Below are 18,776 nucleotides of genomic sequence, written 5' to 3' on the forward strand. Positions count from 1 at the left end.
CAATACAATCAGAAACTCTTGGGGTGGGACTAGGCATCAGTATTTTTTGAATTATTCAGGTTATTCCAATGTGTATCCAAGGTTGATAACTTTTTTTTTTTTTTTTTTTTTTGAGACGGAGTTTCGCTCTTGATGCCTAGGCTGGAGTGCAATGGCGCAATCTCAGCTCACCACAACCTCTGCCTCCAGGATTCACTCGATTCTCCTGCTTCAGCCTCCCAAGCAGCTGGGATTATAGGCATGTGCCACCACGTCCAGCTACTTTTGTATTTTTAGTAGAGACAGGGTTTCTCCATGTTGGTCAGGCTGGTCTCAAACTCCCGACCCTAGGTGATCCACCCGCCTCAGCCTCCTAAAGTGCTGGGGTTACAAGAGTAAGCCACGGTGGCTGGTCGATAACTTTTTTTTTTTAAACTTTTACTTTGGGTTAAAAAAAAAATTTCAATCCAATGCAGTAAATGTGCATGTTTCTTACATGGTAAACTTGTGTCATGGGGGTTTGTTGTACAGATTATTTGGGGTTGTTAACTATTGCTTTACTCCCTAACTATTCACCATTTCTTTGCCCAATATCCACCTCCTAATGAACTCGCCCAGTCAGAATTCTTATTTACCTTGACTTCTGCAGCACAAAATCTATGCCACAGATTAGTGCTAAGCAAAACCATTTTAACTTTTGATTTGTATAGTACTTGCTCGTTTTACAAAGTGTGTACATATATTCTTATTTGTGGTTCATGTTAATTTTCTGGGCAGGCATCACTATCCCTGTTTTACCGATAAGAACAGTTAAGTCCTGAGAGGTTAAATGAATTGTTCAAGGTTACCTAGCTAATAAATGACAGAGCTACGATAAGAATTCAGGCCTCTTGACCTCAGAATTCTTTACCTCCCCACTTCTTTTTCTTTTTAAGCTCACAGCCTATTGAATGTGTTAGTCTTGCCTCCCCAATAAAACTGTTGGCTTTGAAAACAAGAACTTCTACTTTTATACATCTGTTTTCAATTCAAACCTAATATTTAAACACTGTCCCAAGTGCTTCAGGGCCTTGCCATTCAAAGTGCTAGTCCTCAGACCAGCTGCAAGGGCATCAACTGGGAGCTTGCTGAAAAATCACAATCTTGGGCCTTACTCCCGACTCAATGAACCAGTTTCTGAATTTTAATAAGATCCCCAAGTGATGTGGATGCACATTAAGAGTTTGTGAAGCACCGCTTTGGGGATATAAAAATCAGCAAGACATAGTCCCTACCCTTAAGGAGTCTATTACTTAGTAGGGTAATATGCATATATGTATATAAATAACTTTAGTATAGTTAGAATGTATCATTACCAAAGTATAAGTCTGTGGGATTATAGAGAGAGGTTAATTTTGACTTGGGTTACAGACATGCATCAAGGAGGAGACAGTATTTAAGAGAGGGGCCTTGAAAGGCTGTGGTAGCATTCAGTGGGCCCAGGAGAGAAGCTGAAGGTTAGGATACAAGCAGAGGCAGGAAGAGTTGAGGAGTTATTTACAAAACAGAAAGGAGTCATATGTAACTGGAGCATAGAGAACAAACGAGAATGAGATGGAAATGGAAAGGTAAGTGGAGCCCTGTGCACATTTAGCCTTGTCTATAAAGCAATGGGAGGCTCAAAGGTTTTGAACAGATAAATGACAGAATAAAATCTGTTTTTTTTTCCTTCTTTGTAGTTCCTTACTACCAGTTCAGATATGTAAGGGTTAGAGAAAACTGAGATGGAATCTCAGGCTATTTCTCCACAGCCGAGAGTTCTAAGGCAGTCAACTCCTTTTAGACAGGACTGGCAGAAAATACAGAATGGGTGAAGTGAAGAGAGGGAAACTATAGTAACTTTCTCCTTGAGAGATAAAGTGGGATCCATTCTGAGACAGAGGCAGTGAGAATACGTCTCCTACAAAACTTAGCTCCATGCTGGGCACATGGTAGGCCACACACACACGCACACACACACACACACACACCCCATACATCCATTACACTTACAGCAAATGAAACACCTGTTGGTCTTCTAATCCATTTGGGGGGTTTTTTCAGGGGAGGTATCAGTGATGCTTGTGCCACTTGCTCTGGCACCTGCAGTGGTGGGAGAGGCTGGCCTTTGCTGAAGGAAGACGAGATCTGGGGGGAAAAGACACCTGCATCACCATCCTAAAGTGGCAGTTTAGTCAGGCCCTCCACCTACAAACTCCATTTTGAGAGGAATCCTTGAGACACCCAATTTGACCTAGAAAGGTCAGACTCCCATATTCCAGAGGATGGGGAAGTAAGTGGTAGTGAGGGTGGGACTCCCATGCAAGTAGGCTCTTGGAAAGACTACTACATTCAAAGTCTACAATGGAGTGTGGCACAAAATGGATCTATAGGAGAAAGATAAGAGTCATACTCTTGAAATAACTGTCCCAGCAAAGGGGTCCCACTGTCCCTGAAATATTACAGGGCCCATCCAATAACAAGAGTCAAGGTGAAGGCCTTCTTCACATTGTGGCAGAAACTGACATCCTTTCAGGAAGATGGGCACCAGAGCAAAGGTGCAGTCCTCCCAAACCCTGGGCCCTGTTCTCCCAATCTCCAATAGTCCCTGCTTCTCAGGCCATATGTCTCTCTCCCACAAATAGAGACAGCCCCTTCCCTCCAGCATTCTCTCCCAAGCCCTTCAAACCTTGTCAGCCAGTCTCATGTGCTGGACTTCCCAGCTCCTACCCATCACAGAGTACAAACTGATCCAGCCGTCAAAGGAGGCAGCAGAGAACACTGAAGGGTCCCGAGGGCACCATTGCACTTCAAAGCACCAGCTGCTCTGTGTTGGTAGCTTATATACCACCTAATATTAGGGAACACACACCATTAGGGACAGTCCATGACACCCAAAACACATGGCTGCAGCTGAGATTCTTCTACCCTCTCTCTCCCATCCCAGCATGCCTACAGAAGGGCCAGCCTACCTCACTGCTCTCCAGGTTCGAGCACAAGATCTGGCTGTCCTTAGCACTAGTGAGCAGCAGTTCAGCATCAGCCTGGCTCCATGACACTGACAAGATCCCCCTAAAAAGGTAGGGAAAGAGGAACTAGCATTTGTTGAATGCCTACTATGAGTAGGCTGCCTTATATGTCTTTGATACATTTTATAGGGCATATCAGACTCCATGCCCTATAACATGCATGGTCTGATATTATCTTACAAATTAAGAAAATGAGGTTTTGAAAAATTAAGTAACTTTCCAACAGTTACAGAGTCAGAACCCAAATCAAACCTCAGAGCCTGTGCACTATGCACTGCACCACTCTGCCTCTCTTAGATCACTGCAGGATGGCCTGCTTCTTTTCACTAATTAGAGAGTAGAGATTATGAACCACTATGAATCACACAAACACTCATCCCTATGAGTGTTTTCAGCCCAGGAGGTAGTAAAGACCTAACCATCAAAAGTCCCCAAGGAGGCCAGGCACAGTGGCTCATGCCTGTAATCCCAACACTTTGGGAGGCTGAGGGGGGAGGATCACTTGAGCCCAGGAAATTGGGGTCACAGCAAGCCTTGATCACGCCACTGCACACCAGCCTGGGTGATAGATCAAGAACTGGTCTAAAAACATAGAAGTCCCCAAGGATATATAAAGGCAGCATGGTCCTTTGGTTAGAAAGAACAGATTGTGGGGCTGGGCGCGATCGCTCACGCTTGTAATCCCAGCACTTTGGGAGGCTGAGGCGGCCGGATCACGAGGTCAGGAGTTCGAGACCATCGTGGCTAACACAGTGAAACCCTGTCTAATAAAAATACAAAAAAAATTAGCCAGGTTTAGTGGCGGGCACCTGTAGTCCCAGCTACTTGGGAGGCTGAGGCAGGAGAAAGGCACGAACCCGTGAGCGGAGGTTGCGGTAAGCTGAGATCACGCCACTGCACTCCAGCCTTGGGGACAGAGCAAGACTCCGTCTCAAAAAAAAAAAAAAGAAAAGAAAAGAAAAGAAAGAACAGATTGTGGAGGCCTGTTCACAGGATAGGAGTCAAGTTATTTTTATGAAAAAATCCTGGAGGAGGAAAGCTCATCACCTAAGGAAATGACGTTAGCCTCATACCAGAGCCTGGAGACTAAACACTGGTTCCAGTATTTCTCATGACCCCATTCCCATCTTTGGAATTTAGATGGAATCTCAGCCTCCTCTCCATAACCTCAGGGTCTAAGGGCCTCCTCTTAGTTAGGGCTCTAGTTAGTATTGGGTGACTATACGTTCACCGGAATGGCTTTAAAGCCAGGAAGGATGTTTAGTAGCTAAAGTGAGGCATACATTGCCTCCTACCCAGGCCAGTTATGTCCACCATCCCCTCAAGGATATGGATGACGTCTGAGATGCTACCTGCTGTGGCTCTCCAGCACCTTCAGGGGCGAGGAGGCAAAGCGCAAGTCCCACAGCTGAATCACAGGAAGACGATCATCCTCTGAGCACAGCACTAACTGGGTGGCTATGTCAGGATGCCAGGCCAGGCCTGAGCAGTGCATCTGCGAACAAAGCATATCCCAATGGGTGCTGTAACCTGACTCTTTTGCCCAGTTGAAATGGGACCACTCTGAGAGCAAGTTTTGTGTCTCTTCTGTGACTGGGAACACCACAGGCATCAGAGAGTGATGGCCAGGAATAAGTAAGGAACAGTAGAAGCTTCCAGATCAGCTTTGTTTAGCTTCCCTAAGTTTTTACTCTCAATAGGAAATGTGCTAAGTGGCTGACTCCACATGTCCGACAGCTGAAAGCAGGACTCTGGCCTGGGCAGAGCAGCTATAACTGCTAGGCAGGAGAGAGAAGCCAGAGCCCAAGCCTGTGTTCTGGCCTCCACTACTCACCCTAGTGCTGTGATCACTGACTTTGATGATAGGTTCATTCTTCCTGAGATCCCACACAACTGCCTTGCCACTGGGGTGAGCAGAAGACAGAATGTGTTGGGCTTGCCGGTTCCAAGACAGTGCCTTGACGTCCTCTGGGGGCTGCTAAGGCAGGATGGGGACAGAAAGATGACAACTTGTCACCCCCTGGACAAAGTGACATCTGCTGTTCCACTGCTCCCAGCCACCCACAGCAAGTCCAAGAATAGACATGGGGCTACCCAAACTAAGACAGTGTTGGGAAGCTGGGAGTTGAATTTTCCAGGGAGGATCCTTTAAGGTATCAGTGTAGAAGCAGAAGGGATGGAAGGCACATCTAAGTTTTACTCCTACCCAAGGTTTTACTAAGAGGATAGAGTCAAGATTTTAAAAAACAGCCCTCTTGTCTAGGACAAAAAGAGAGGGAGAGAAGGAGGAAGATGAGGGAGAGAGGAAAACATAGATATCCAAGACCCCCACAGAGAGTGAGGCCGAGAGAAAAACCATAAGATGTTATCAAATTGAAACAACTTACCTCACTATACTGTAAGCACAAGACAGAGAAAAGGCCAGGAAGCAAAAAGATGGGCCCAGTTACAGATTGACAGACAGGCTCTCCAAGACACAAGACCAGACCCCCCAACTGCATGGGAGAGCCACATACAGGGAGAATAAAGCTGACCCTCCCCATAAAAAGGACAATGGTATGTCTGGGGACCTACTCTTGCTCCGTCTTTGCTGGGCCCAATGCCCTACCCAACTCTGCGAAAGCTGACAGCACTCCCATCCTTTCTTGTGGTATCTTTTGCTCTCCTCACCTTTCATCTGCCTCCCAGAAACTCCTAGAACAAGTAATGAGCACAAACCAACCACCCCGTATACACCGTCCACCCACCGGCCATCCTAGCTCTTATCTGGCTGGTAGCATGTTAGTCTATGGAGCTTTATTGCCCTCCAGTGGTAAAGCTTGAAATCTCGTGCGCTCCAACTGGCTCCAGAACACAAGACTTTACCTAGGAAAATCAGCTGCACACTCTAAGCAGCAGCCAGGGTTGGGTGGTGGAGGCGCTGCTCACCTGTGACTTGGATCCCAGGGTCATTGGCACATTCAAGTTATTCAGATCCCAAATGAAGACTTCAGAATGGCTGGCCCCTGAAGCCAGGAGGTTGCCCTGTATGAATAAAAGGTGTTTGGAGACACACCACCCTAGGAAGAAGTAGAGCAAGAAAGGAGGAAAGAAGCCCAAATTTGGGGCTATCAAAAGCCTCCCCTGAAACAGCCTGGAAAGGGATCAGAGTTACAGACCGGAGGCCACATGTGAATGCTTCCACTCAGATCTGTTGCTCCCTGGCTTGGCCATGTTTGACTAACCAAAATGTAGTACCTGTAGTACCTGGAAAGGATTAAAGTCGAGGGCTCTGACAGCCCCCGTGTGCTTCTGTTTCTGGGCAATCACAGGCTCCTTCCCCGAAGACAGGATGTGGGTCACATTGTATAGAATAAGCATGCCATTGTCCCCGCCGCCTGCAATAACCCCGGAGCTTTCCAGAAGCCCACTGCCAAAGCTCCCCCAGATCAGCTTGTGAAACCTATAAAGAGGAGGAACTGGCATCAGTACAAACTTAGGTTCATGTCAGTAAGCACAGGATGGGCATCTCTGTCAGCTTCTGCCATTATGCAGGCAGCCCCACCCCTAGCTGGAACTTGCCTGTATCCTTCATTTCCCAGACAGAAGGGAGGTATCCTCCACCCAGTCCTGCCCTTTCTCTGAAAAAATGTTTCATTTATGTTACACTAGAAGCCAGGAAGCCACTGCCTCTGAGTTGTGTGGAGGTGTGTGTGTATATATATATACACACACACACACATATATATATACACACACACACACACACACACACACACACACACACACATATACACATATATATGTACATTTTTAAGTTAACATTGGGGTTATATGGGCCCTGTGATATATACTCCACTGCCTCTGAGTTGTGTGGAGGTGTGTGTATATATATACACACACACACACACACACACACACGTACATTTTTAAGTTAACATTGGGGTTATATAGGCCCTGTGATATATACTTCAAATAGATTACTTCACATAATCCTCACAACTCAAATAGTCAGGTAATAATAGCAACCACTTACACTGATTGAATACTTCCTATGTATCAGACACTGTTTTAAGTGCTTTAGATGTATTAGCTGACTGAATATTTAACAACCTCATGAAGCATTACTATTATTTCCATTTTCAATTGAGAAAACTGAAGCACAAAAAAGTTATAAAATTTCTGTACACAGAGCTAGTAATTTTATCTCCATTTTAGGATAAATGCTAGGAAGTAGCAGGGTCAAGGTTCAAAGTTAGGCCCATCTTATTCCAGAGCCTGAGCTCTTAACATCATAAAACACTGTCTCCTATTGAGAGAAAGATCCAAACTCTTCTGTAACTATTAGAAGCAGGCTCCCTAGACCAACAATTCACTCTCAAACTGGAAATGAGAAAAGACCCAACGGCCTCCCCACCCCATGCCTCTCCCATGTGGCTGGCCCACTGGAGTGGCAATGTGGCTGCAAAGGGCCAGCCCGGAAGACAGAGGCATGAAAGGATACGCTCCCATTCAGGAAATACTTTTCTGGCTTTCTGAGGATGCTTCTAACAAAATAATGCCAATGTCTTGCCCCAGAGAAAAAGATCCCTTTGGATCCCTGGACCCCTTCTAGAAAGTTTGGGCCCCCTGCAAAGCCCCTACGGAAGGCATATGAAATCCCTGAAGCCTCATAGGTGGTCTGTCTCTCACGTCACAGCTGCTAGCCAGGGACATTTCCACAGCCCTTTGGAGAAGCCAGATATCAAGCCAAATGAGGTTACAAGATCTCCAACTGCAAAGAAATATTCCCTAAGAACAGTCAGCAAAGCAACTGAGTGGGTGATAGGCAGGAACTTGTTAGGCCAGTCACTGGAGCAGAGCCAACTGGTCAGAAGCAAAGTGTGGGGCACCAGCTCGGACCAGGTCAGCATCTGAAGCAAAACAGCAGAGCCTACACAATGCTAGCTAAGAGGCTACCGCCAGAAAGGCTGTTTTCTAAGGTTGCAGTGATCTTAATATAGCAGAAGGATGTTTTTCCATATAGGTTCAAGAGACTGCCATGTCACCCAGGGACTGGAGCTCAGCAGGGGTAGAGGGCATGTCAACTGAGTAGCTAGAGAAGCCCACAGTAGGTCACACAGGAACCAGCAGAGGGTATGTCCAGTGAAAGACCCACATGGAGATGCAGAGGGTGCAGCAACCTCAGCACGGTCAGAACACATGACACACAGAACAGAGTAAAAGGCACCTGAGACCTCAAGGGGGAGTCACCAAAGGGTTGGAGAAGAGGGCAGTTACTTCAGAGTGGCAGTTACTTCAGTTTGTCACACACAGGGTGTGACAAAATGATTTTCTGTATGCATGTGGAAAGCACATTTCTGTGGTTAACCACCTCACTAGTGAGGGTAAAGCTGGCGCCTGAATAGGGTGTGATAGAGAGCAACCTGGGAGAATGGGCTTAACACCTAGGTGAAGTTACGCGAGGAAGGCGACTTGATGGTTCAGGGTGCTCAGGGAGTGTCCATCATCTCTACTCTGCAAATGAAACGGAACAAGAGATGGGTGAGTGTGTACTATTCCGCAACTTTCTGGTAAGTTTGGATTTTTTAAAAACAAAAAGTTAAAAAACAAAAAGGTGGTCTAGTTGGGCACAGTGCCTCACATCTATAATCCCAGCTACTCAGGAGGCTGGGGCAGGAGGATCACTTGTGCCCAGGAGATGGAAGCCAGCCTGGTCAATATAGCAAGACCCTATGTCTATTTTTTTTTAAAAAAAGAAAGAAACATCTGCTGTATAAATTGTTTCCATGATTTATTCATTCCTTTGGTTTTGATTCTTTCATTTTCTTATTAAGTTTCTTTAAAATAAAAAATCCCAGCTTCATGTTAGTGAACTAAAGTGAAAAGAGTTTGTCCACATTCAAGCCAAAATAACGTGGGAAACTCAAGCCTCCCTAGAAGTCAAACAGAGTGGTTAAGGCAGTACTCCAAGCTGGAGAATGAATGGAGCATTGGCTGTTTGAGAGGCAAGCTACTTCTCTGAATGCCTATTATACAACAAACTACTACACATCTACTATGAATTCTCAGTTTACAGTAGAAAAAAAAAGTTTAGAGAAGTTAGATAAAGTGTCCAAGAGGACAGCAAGCAGCAGAGCTGGGATATAAACTCAGGTCTCTCCAACAACTAACCCATGCTCTACTATCTTAATGCCTCTAGAAAGAAAGCAAGTCTCAAGAAAAGGAAAACTGAGAGAAGTACACAAATGATTTTTTTTTCTGCTTGACATTGTCCCTTACAGAAGGCCCTCAAAGAGAGGACACAGTGCTCCCCAAGTAGCTAGAATTGAGATAAAGGTAGAATGACAGAAAATAGATCCTCTACTTTCTCCATGTTACTTGACAACGGTTCTTCCAGAGGTTATGGGGGCCACTCCAGAGAGCTAGAAACTCAGTGTATAGAGAGGTAAGGTACAGCAGACCACACGCTGGCCTCTCACCTCATTTACCCACAGCAGCTATGTCCTCAGTCAATGATATAAAACAGTGTGATATTCTCCCAGAAAACTTTCTTTTTGAGTGAAATTCATCTAACAAACCAAACACTGTTTGCTTCACTGCACATGCTAATCCATATTGATTCTGACTGCATCCAGAGGCATTTATCCATGCACTCTCTTCAGCCTATTTATAGTTGATGCTGTCCCTTATCTCCCATACCAGTGTTTCAGAACATTTTTCTTTCAGTCAAATATTTCTAGGTAGGTAATATTTCTCTGATGCATCATAGATTGAGGATAAGGGGATCTTCAGGATCCAAATTTGGTTGAGGCATGGGTTTGGAGAAAAGGGCAGGCAGAGAATGAGGAAGATTTTGAAAGGTATATGTTTAGTTGATAACAAAGAGATACAGGAAGAGGTTTAAAAATGGAAAAAGGAGGAAGACTACTAGAAAATAAAAGGGAATAAGAGACTGAACATGAAACCTGAATTCAGATCTCAGCTAGTTTCTTAGAAGTCATCTTGTACAATCTCTTCTTTATACATAAGTGAAGGAACCTGAGATAACTGACTTGATTTGCCCAAGTCACACAGCTCTATTAGTATTATGGCCAATGCTACAGCCCCACACAACTGTGCCTTATGCCACACTATGCAGAAGAAGACACAGAAAAAAAGAGAGAGGAAGACAGAAAGCAAAGGATGAGCGGCCCTCTATCTTCCCTGATCATCCTGGTCAATAGTTTATGATACTGACTGTTGAGCATGTGACCTAACCTAGACTGGAACAGAATGAAGTGGGTGTCTTAGACCCTGGGGTGTCTAAGATGATTGCTTCAGAAAGGCCCCAACAGGGCTGTGTCAAAGGTAATCCCTTTGGGATTTAGGTCTTTGGGAATGTGATTCAATCTTCCAACACAGTTATAGAGGTGGGAAAAGAAAGCAGAGATAAAATATTATCAATAGGGTTAACTGTACTATTTATTCTGGTTACTGGCCCCAAATTCCAGCAGAGTGGAGTAGGAGTATGAGGTAAAGTTCATGACTCCCAAATTCAAACTAACAGCTTGAAAAACTCTTAAGACACTAAGACTAACTGAAGACTAACTGTAACTGAAGTGCTGGATTTGAATGCTGTCTGGTAACCCAGAAGTTTCTTCTTCTTCTATTTTTTTGAGGCAGGGTCTTGCTCTGTCGCCCAGGCTGGAGTACAGTGGTACTCAGCTCATTGTAACCTCTGCCTCCCACGTGCAAGCGATGCTGGTGCCTCAGACTCCCGAATAGCTGGGATTACAGGTGTGTGCCACCACACCCAGCTGATTTTTTTATTTTTAGTACAGAGGGGGTTTCACCATGTTGGCCAGGCTGGTCTTGAACTCCTGGCCTCAAGCGATCTGCCCATCTCATCCTCCCAAAGTGCTAGGATTACAGGCGTGAGCCACCGCACCTGGCTGGTAACCCAAAAGTTTATAATATCACTCATTCATATAACAAATATTTATTAAATACAAATATTTATTAAATATAACGCCAGGCACTGCTCTAAGTGCTGGAGATAGAGCAATGAGTAAAACATTAAAATCTCGGCCAGGCATGGTGGTTCACGCCTGTAATCCCAGCACTTTGGGAGGCTGAGGTGGTTAGATCACCTGAGGTCAGGAGTTCAAGACCAGCCTGGCTAACATGGTGAAACCCCATCTCTACTAATAATACAAAAATTAGCTGGGCATGGTGGCGCGCACCTGTAATCCCAGGTACTCGGGAGGCTGCAGGAGAATTGCTTGAACGCAGGAGGTGGAGGTTGCAATGAGCCAAGATTGAGCCACTGCACTCCAGCCTGGGTGACAGAGTGAAACTCTATCTCCAGAAAACAAAACAAAACAAAACAAAAAACCATTAAAATCTCTACCCACATGGATCTCAAAATTCAGTTCCTAAGATTATACTGCCTCTTTCTTAAGTACCCTTGACCCTAAGGAGCTACTACTATGCTGAAGCTGTTGCTTTGCTTGTTGAGGATTAGGACCCTTGCCTAGTGCCCCCTTACCCTTTTTCCTTTTCCTATTAGCTTTCTCAGGTTGAACCCCTTTTTTAAGCTCCAGCATATAAACATCTTGAATTAGCTCACCCCTTTGAAGGGCCCCTTCTGAAATGCTTGGTTAGGGGCTAAGAGTATCTAATCATCATCAGTAAATCCTCAAGTGCCTGCTCTTCAAAGGATACAGGTACTGGAAATACAAAGAGATGTTAAAAAAAAAAAAAAAAACTGCAAAATAAGAGATGCTGTCATAAAGTGATGCAGGAGCTCAAGAAAGGGCAAACAACAACTAACTTTTCCTTATGAGGTTTTAACTATGAAAAGAAAGAGGGTACTTCCGCCTAAATATTTTAACTCTCTTAGCGGGACCAAGAAACGCACAAGGAGTTCATCAATCATCAGACGGAATGTTGCCTTCTAGACCAGTAACCTCAAATATAAAAAAAAATTAATAGAAATTACACGTTATTGATAGTATAAAAAAAAATTAGCCAGGTGTGGTGGCGCGCACCTGCAGTCCCAGTTACTCAGGAGGCTGAGGCGGGAGAATCGCTTGAACCTGGGAGACGGAGGTTGCAGTGATCTGAGATTGCACCACTGCACTCCAGACTGGGCGAGAAAGTGAGACTCCGTCTCAAAAAATAAATAAATAAAAAATAGTAGAGCCAGCTGGCTCAGTGGCTCACACCTTTAGTCCCAGCACTTTGGGAGGCCGAGCAGGCTGATCGCTTGGGCTCAGGAGTTCAAGACCAGCCTGGGCAACATGGCAAAACCCCATCTCTTCTAAAAATATAAAAAATTAGCTGGGTGTGGTGGCATGTGCCTGCAGTCCCAGCTACTCAGGGGACTGAGGCGGGAGGATTGCTTGAGCCCAGGAGGTGGTTGCAGTGAGTCCTGATTGTGCCACTGCAATCCAGCCTGGGTGACAGAGTGAGATCCTGTTCCAAACAAAAACAAAAACAAAAACAGTATAGTAATACATGTATACATTTATATTGAATATATACCTCGAGTATAATGAATATTCACATTTTTTCTGATGATATAAAAATTTGGAGACCATCGCTTCAGACTGTAAGCCCCACCTTTATAAGATCTTTAGAAGAAGGGCAGAATAATGGAAAGAAGGTAGGCTTTGGACTCAAATAGGCCTTGACTTAAATCCTAGCTTCTCAGAGTTTCAGTTCCCTTCTATGTAAAATGGAAATATGGTACTTATCACTTATTATGAGGAATAAAATGTACACAGCCCCTAGCACAGGGTCTGGCATGTACACATGTGCTCAATGAATGATAGTACCTAGCGCTGGAAGCCTGCAAGAGCCATGAAATCCATGAGAACCAATCAGTGTCTAAAAGCAATGAGGAGAGGATCATTCGTTCTCTTCCTTGTTGGCAGAGAGGGTGATATTGTGTAAGGTTGTTATCTTCACAAGAGCCAAGGGAGGAAGGACCCAATATCTCTGGGTTCAAAGATAGGCCAGGTACACGTGGGTCCAGGCTTGTCTGAGGCATCTCTATCACATGCATTCAGCCTGACACTGCTATTGCTGCTGACCGGAAAGGTGGGGGTGGTTGTTTTTTAAATCCTTTTGCAAAATAAGCCCAGAGTTAACTTCTCTCCAACTTGGCAAAGCTCATTCTTCCCTCACTTGGCTCCTCAGGAGCCCTGAGAAACACACACTGCTCCCAGGATTCCTCATCAGTATCTTCGTCAGGATCTACCCTGTATAGGTCAGACAATACCTGCTCGAGGCAGAAAGGACTCCTTTGTGTTTCAAGTCCAGAGAAGGGTCCCTGAAATCAACCTCAAATATTTCCAATGTGCCATTTGTGCTGAAGGAGGAATCTAGCTGTTGGGCAGATGTTCCTAGGCACAAGAAAAGGCAGCGTATAAGCAACAATATATGCATGGATTTCAGGTATAAGAGGGTTAAGGAGTGAAGAGGAGAAGGAACAGAAGAGGGCTGGGTATACCCTTTCTCAAAGGTAACTCCACAAAAGCAAGAAAACATTGGCCAGGCACGGTGGCTCACACCTGTAATCCCAGCAGTTTGGGACGCCGAGGTGGGCGGATCACAAGGTCAGGAGACTGAGACCATCCTGGCTAACACGGTGAAACTCTGTTTCTACTAAAAATACAAAAAAATTAGCCAGGCGTGGTGGCGGGCACCTGTAGTCCCAGCTACTTGAGAGGCTGAGGCAGGAGAATGGCGTGAACCCGGGAGGTGGAGCTTGCAGTGAGCCAAGATCGCACCACTACACTCCAGCCTGGGTGACAGAGTGAGACTCTGCTTCAAAAAAAAAAAAAAAACAAAAAGAAAGAAAACATGATGTACCTAACCTTGAGCCATAGTCCTAGGCAGCCCTCAGGTACCCAAAACACCTAATATCCCCTTGCTTATGCTGTGAGTCACCCTATCTTTCTATGATCTGAGAGCTTTCTCTGATGCAAAATAAATAATTCTAGATACTAAGTTTCCCCTCAACCTATGTACTCCCAGTGGATCCTAATCCACAGTGTCACCATACCTGTGGCCAGATACAAAGGGTATTGGCTGGCTGGGCTCCATGCCTGGACAGCTGGCCGCTCAAGTTCCTTCAGCTTCATGGTCTATCCTGTAGGTGGCAGAAAACTGACATGGCCCTCAGCCCACTGAAAATAGAAACCAGCAAACTTAACAGCCAGATCCAGGGAGCATCTGTGGACAAGAGTTCTTGTTTGTCTTTCTACACCACAGGATAGGGCATTTCAAGGCAACACAGAGTGACAAATACATGACCATCTGCAGATCTAAAGATAGTTCATTTACCCAATTACTGAAATGTAATACTTTAAACCTCAAAAGATACTCAACCACAATGGCTACCACAGGTCCAGTGGTGATAACCACCAAACCGGACAATCTCTCAGTGATTTTTGTCCATTTCCTTGGCTTTAAATAGCATCCATATGCTGATGATCCCCAAATTTATATCACTATCACAAATCTCTCCTCCAAGCTCCAAGTTCTTATATGCAATTTCTTCTTCTTCTTCTTCTTTTTTTTTTTTAAGACAGAGTCTTGCTCTGTCGCCCAGGCCGGAGTGCAGTGCCACAATCTCAGGTCACTGCAACCTCTGCCTCCCGGGTTCAAGTGATTCTCCTGCCTCAGCCTCCCGAGTGGCTGGGATTACAGGCATGTGCCACTATGCCTGGCTAATTTTTGTATTTTTAGTAGAGACGTGGTTTTACCATGGTGGCCAGGCTGGTCTCAAACTTCTGACCTCAAGTGATCAGCTGCTTATATGCAATTTCTAATCAAATATTTCACTTCGATATAGTAGCTACCTAATGGGGGTGGGGAACTCCCATTTTAGTCTACCTAAAATGGAATTCTCTATTCTACCATCTCTTCTGGGTTTTTTGTTTTTTCAGAAAGGAGCAAAGTCACAGTCTCTTCTGTTCTTCCTCCAGTTTTCTTCATCTTGGTAAATGGTTCCACTATCTACCCAATTGCTCAACCCAGAAGCCTGAAAATCCCTCTTGATCCCTCCTTCTCCCTCATTCTCCTCTAATCCATCATTTAGTCTCCCTGATTTTACCTCCAAAGTATATCTTAATCTGTCTGCTTTTCTCTTATTTTTCACTGCCAACAGCCTTTTGATGATATCATCTCTCACCTGGAGTACTGCAACAGTCTCCCAACTAGCTATCCCCCTTTCTACTTAAGCCATTACCCAATTTGTTCTTTACACAGCGGCAGGAGTAAACCTCTAAAATAAAACATAGGGTTTTGGCATTCCATGCTTAAGATCTTTCAACGATTTCTATCACACACAGAATAAAATTCAAATTTCTTTGAGCCCTGCCCAAAGGCTCCAGCCTACCACTTCAACTTCATCTTTTGATAATTTTCTCCTTATTAATTGTGCTTGAGCCACACTAGCCTTTAATTTCCTGACATTTTCCTTCCTTAGAGCCTTTGCAAATGCTGTTCCCTATACTCTGAATGCTCTTCCCTTCACTTTCTACATGGCTGGCTCCTTATCATATTTTTCTGGGCTCAGCTTCTCACTTCCCCAAATAAGTGAACTATACAATCACAAAAAGTCTCAATTTTTTTCTTCCTAGCAATTTATAATGACACATTTTATTTACATTGACATTGTCGGTCTCTTCCACTAATACGCAAGCTCCACGAGAGCTGGCACTGTGTCTGCTTTTGTTCACCATGTTGTAAATAGTTTCCAAACGAACGTCTGGCACATGGTAAAAGCTCGAATCTGGACATCCATTTTAACTCTGTGATTTCTGATCTAATTCCAATGTATATTCAAGGTCCTATCCCAACAGGCTAGCAAAGAGGTAGAAAGGATTTTTTAAAATTACACTGAACTTAGGGAGAAAGCTTGGGACCTACTGTGACCTGCTTGAGTAGGCTAGAGTCAGATCAGTCTCACCTACAAAAACAGGAGATAGTATTACTAAATCTCTAACGTACTTTCCAGCGTGAAGAAAGTTTAAGCCTGCCCATTACGCCAAGATTTCCAAGGGACTTTTAAACACTTGTGGCTACTATCAGGTATCCTGTTACCAGCTCAACACTCCAAGTCACCAGTGCCACCTGCTGGTCACAGCCATCTTAATGTTTCTGAGAAAAGATCCCCTAATAACAAAAATAGGAGCTGCGATAAGCAGCTGTGCATATCTCATTTAATTCTCTCAGTGGTCCTATTAGGTAAGTACTACGATTACCCTATTTTCCAGAGACGACAACTGGCTAGGCTGGGATGTGAACCCCCATCAACATCAAGAGCCCGTATTTCTAACCATCCCGTATTTCTAACCATCCTGTATTTCTAACCATTGTGCTAGTCGCAGCTAAACTCTAGAAAGTGTTTTAATCGCGGACAGTCTAGGAACTGGGAAAAATGGGCTCTTAATTCATATTGTTCAGAGGCATCTATTCACAAAAAAGGGCCCCTCCTGGGGTCAGATTGGCCATGGGGGCGTGAGGCGGAGATGACCAATGAAATGCTGGACAGACCTGCCGTGCAGGAGGGCACCAGCTACCCTTGGCAGCCCAGTCCTTAGGGAGGACGATCAGCACAGCTTCTTTCCCGCTGTCGCCGAAGAGAGGCGCGCCAGGGTCAGCAATGACAGGCCTTCCCGCCTAGCCCAAACGCAGCGACACCGGGTGGGCTTGGCCGGGCCAGGTCAGGACCAAGGCGGATGGGAAGGCGCGAGGCAGCGCTGAACAGGGAGACCCTCGTCAGGCTGGGGGCTCCCGTGCGGCAAGGGCAGTAGAGCCGGATCCAATTCAAGGGTAGGCGTAGTGGAGGCCCCCGGCGCCCGGACCCGCGGGCAGGGCTAGCGCGGGCCGGGGGTCTCCGCAGCAAGGGGGCTCCTCTCGGCCCTCTGCCAAGAAAGGAGCAGTGTTCCGGGTCCCCAGCGCAATCTCTGCTCCCAGGGACCCCAGACCAGCAGGGCAAACCAACCTGTGCGTCGGACCCCGGGCAAGGGTCAAGCGCGGCACCCGGAGCCGGTCCTCTGGCGCGCTCTCGCGCGCAACCGGGCGCTGTGGACGGCGGCTGCGGAGGGCCAAAAGCGGAGCGGACCTGGCAGGGCACCGCCGAAAACACGCTCCAGGGGCGCCGAGCCCGAGACCCAGACAGACCCACGGAGAACGTTTACAAACAGGATTATAGGTTTTAACCGGACCTCCCTCTCCTACCCTGTGATTGCGCAGTGGGTCAGATCTGGACCAGTAAGTTCTGGTCTATGCAGTTTGAGCCAGGCTCTAGGGCCAGTCTCTGAAAACGGAAAATACTAACTCATTATCTATGTATTGAAGGGGGACAAGACCCGACCCTAGCCCCAGGAGCCCTCAGTGGAATCCATTTAGTTGAAAACGTAAAAAGCAATCGAGGCTGTAAATGGCAGTGAGTGTTGCACTGCAGCCCAGCAGAAACTGGCCCAAAAATTTGGTTGAATTAAGGGCTGTTAAGTGTGTGGAGGGTGAGACTATAGGGCCAGGGGCTTCCTGAAATATTTCAGGAACATAGGAGGGGTGTTATCCTCTGGAGCTGCAAGAACACAGGTGATACTCCAGCAAGGAGGAAGCAGCCAAACCGGCTAATAGGCACCCTGGAATTTTCCATACCGTGAATGCAGGCGGGGATTGGATGCGGATTGTGGTGTTCCAATTCAATTCTGCAGATCAGAGTTACTGAAAATTACAGGGAAGGATGCAATAACATAAAGATTATGTTTTGAGGCTAGCAATATGGAACCCCTTAGAGAGAGCAGAGCTGGAGGCAGGGACTCAAATTAGGAGACGAATAGAACAATCCACGTACTAGGTGATGAAAGCCTGGATTAACATAGTAGTGATGATTGTAAAGGAGAGCTGGACAGGCTCTCCTGACTGATAAAGTCTTTAGAGCCTGGGAGACTACAAAAACTATGGTGGTCTTTTAATAGAGCCAGAGAACTTCAGGTGAGGAGGGGGCCTGAAAAGATCTTTTTAAATTTTTAAGAAAATTTTATTTATTTATTTGAGACAGATTATCACTCTATCGCCCTGGCTGGTGTGCAGTGGCGCGATCGCGGCTCACGCCAACCTCCGCCTCCCAGGTTCAAGTGATTCTCCTACCTCAGACTCCCGAGTAGCTGGGACTACAGGCGCACACCACAACGCCCAGCTAATTTTTTGTATTTTTAGTAGAGACGGGGTTTCACCGTGTTAGCCAGGATGGTCTCCATCTCCTGACCTTGCAATCCACCCACCTCGGCCTCCCAAAGTGCTGGGATTACAGGCATGAACCACCACACCCAGCCAATCATGTATTTTTTATGTTGAAGAAACCGTGCCACTTCCAAATAAAAATGTTCTGTGGATCACACCTGTAATCTCAGCACTTTGGGAGGCCAAGGTGGGCATATCACCTAAGGTCAGGAGTTTGAGACCAGTCTGGTCAACATGGTGAAACTCCGTCGCTACCAAAAATATAAAAATTAGCCAGGCATGGTAGTGCTCGCCTGTAGTCCCAGCTACTTGGGAGGCTGAGGCGTGAGAATAGCTTGAATCCTGGAGGCAGAGGTTGCAGTGAGCTGAGATCGTGCCACTGTACCTCAGCCTGGGTGACAGAGACTCCATCTCCAAAAAAAAAAGTTCTATAAGCAGCTTTAGATCTTAGAAACTTCTGCTTAATGCATGAATTCTCTGCATTCCTGCCCGATACACCTCCAAAGATTGGGGCCAGTT

General features: G+C 45.7%; 1 protein-coding gene across 23 annotated transcripts in view; it reads right to left on the reverse strand.

The window, feature by feature from the left end:
• Positions 1 to 17,171, reverse strand: part of SEC31B (SEC31 homolog B, COPII coat complex component) — a 35,670-nt gene extending 18,499 nt beyond the window's left edge. For 9 of the 23 annotated variants that reach the window (XR_007728910.1, XM_050804954.1, XM_050804955.1 and 6 more), the window contains exons 1-10: positions 17,008 to 17,171; positions 14,059 to 14,182; positions 13,273 to 13,396; positions 6,264 to 6,468; positions 5,955 to 6,050; positions 4,861 to 5,004; positions 4,379 to 4,521; positions 2,970 to 3,069; positions 2,687 to 2,848; positions 2,011 to 2,145 (exon numbers count right to left, since the gene is read on the reverse strand). Coding sequence is in view for 22 of the 23 variants with exons in the window: in XM_050804954.1 (XP_050660911.1) it covers positions 2,011 to 2,145; positions 2,687 to 2,848; positions 2,970 to 3,069; positions 4,379 to 4,521; positions 4,861 to 5,004; positions 5,955 to 6,050; positions 6,264 to 6,468; positions 13,273 to 13,396; positions 14,059 to 14,137 (1,188 nt within the window). In the remaining variant the exon portion in view is untranslated. Of the gene's footprint in view, positions 1 to 2,010; positions 2,146 to 2,686; positions 2,849 to 2,969; positions 3,070 to 4,378; positions 4,522 to 4,860; positions 5,005 to 5,954; positions 6,051 to 6,263; positions 6,469 to 13,272; positions 13,397 to 14,058; positions 14,183 to 16,556; positions 16,984 to 17,007 lie in introns of those variants that run through there. The other 14 variants (XM_050804949.1, XM_050804944.1, XM_050804948.1 and 11 more) reach the window with 12 other exon arrangements.
• Between the last annotated feature and the right edge of the window lie 1,605 nt (positions 17,172 to 18,776).

This window comes from Macaca thibetana, chromosome 9 (genome assembly GCF_024542745.1).
Source record: "Macaca thibetana thibetana isolate TM-01 chromosome 9, ASM2454274v1, whole genome shotgun sequence".
Lineage (NCBI taxonomy): Eukaryota > Metazoa > Chordata > Mammalia > Primates > Cercopithecidae > Macaca > Macaca thibetana.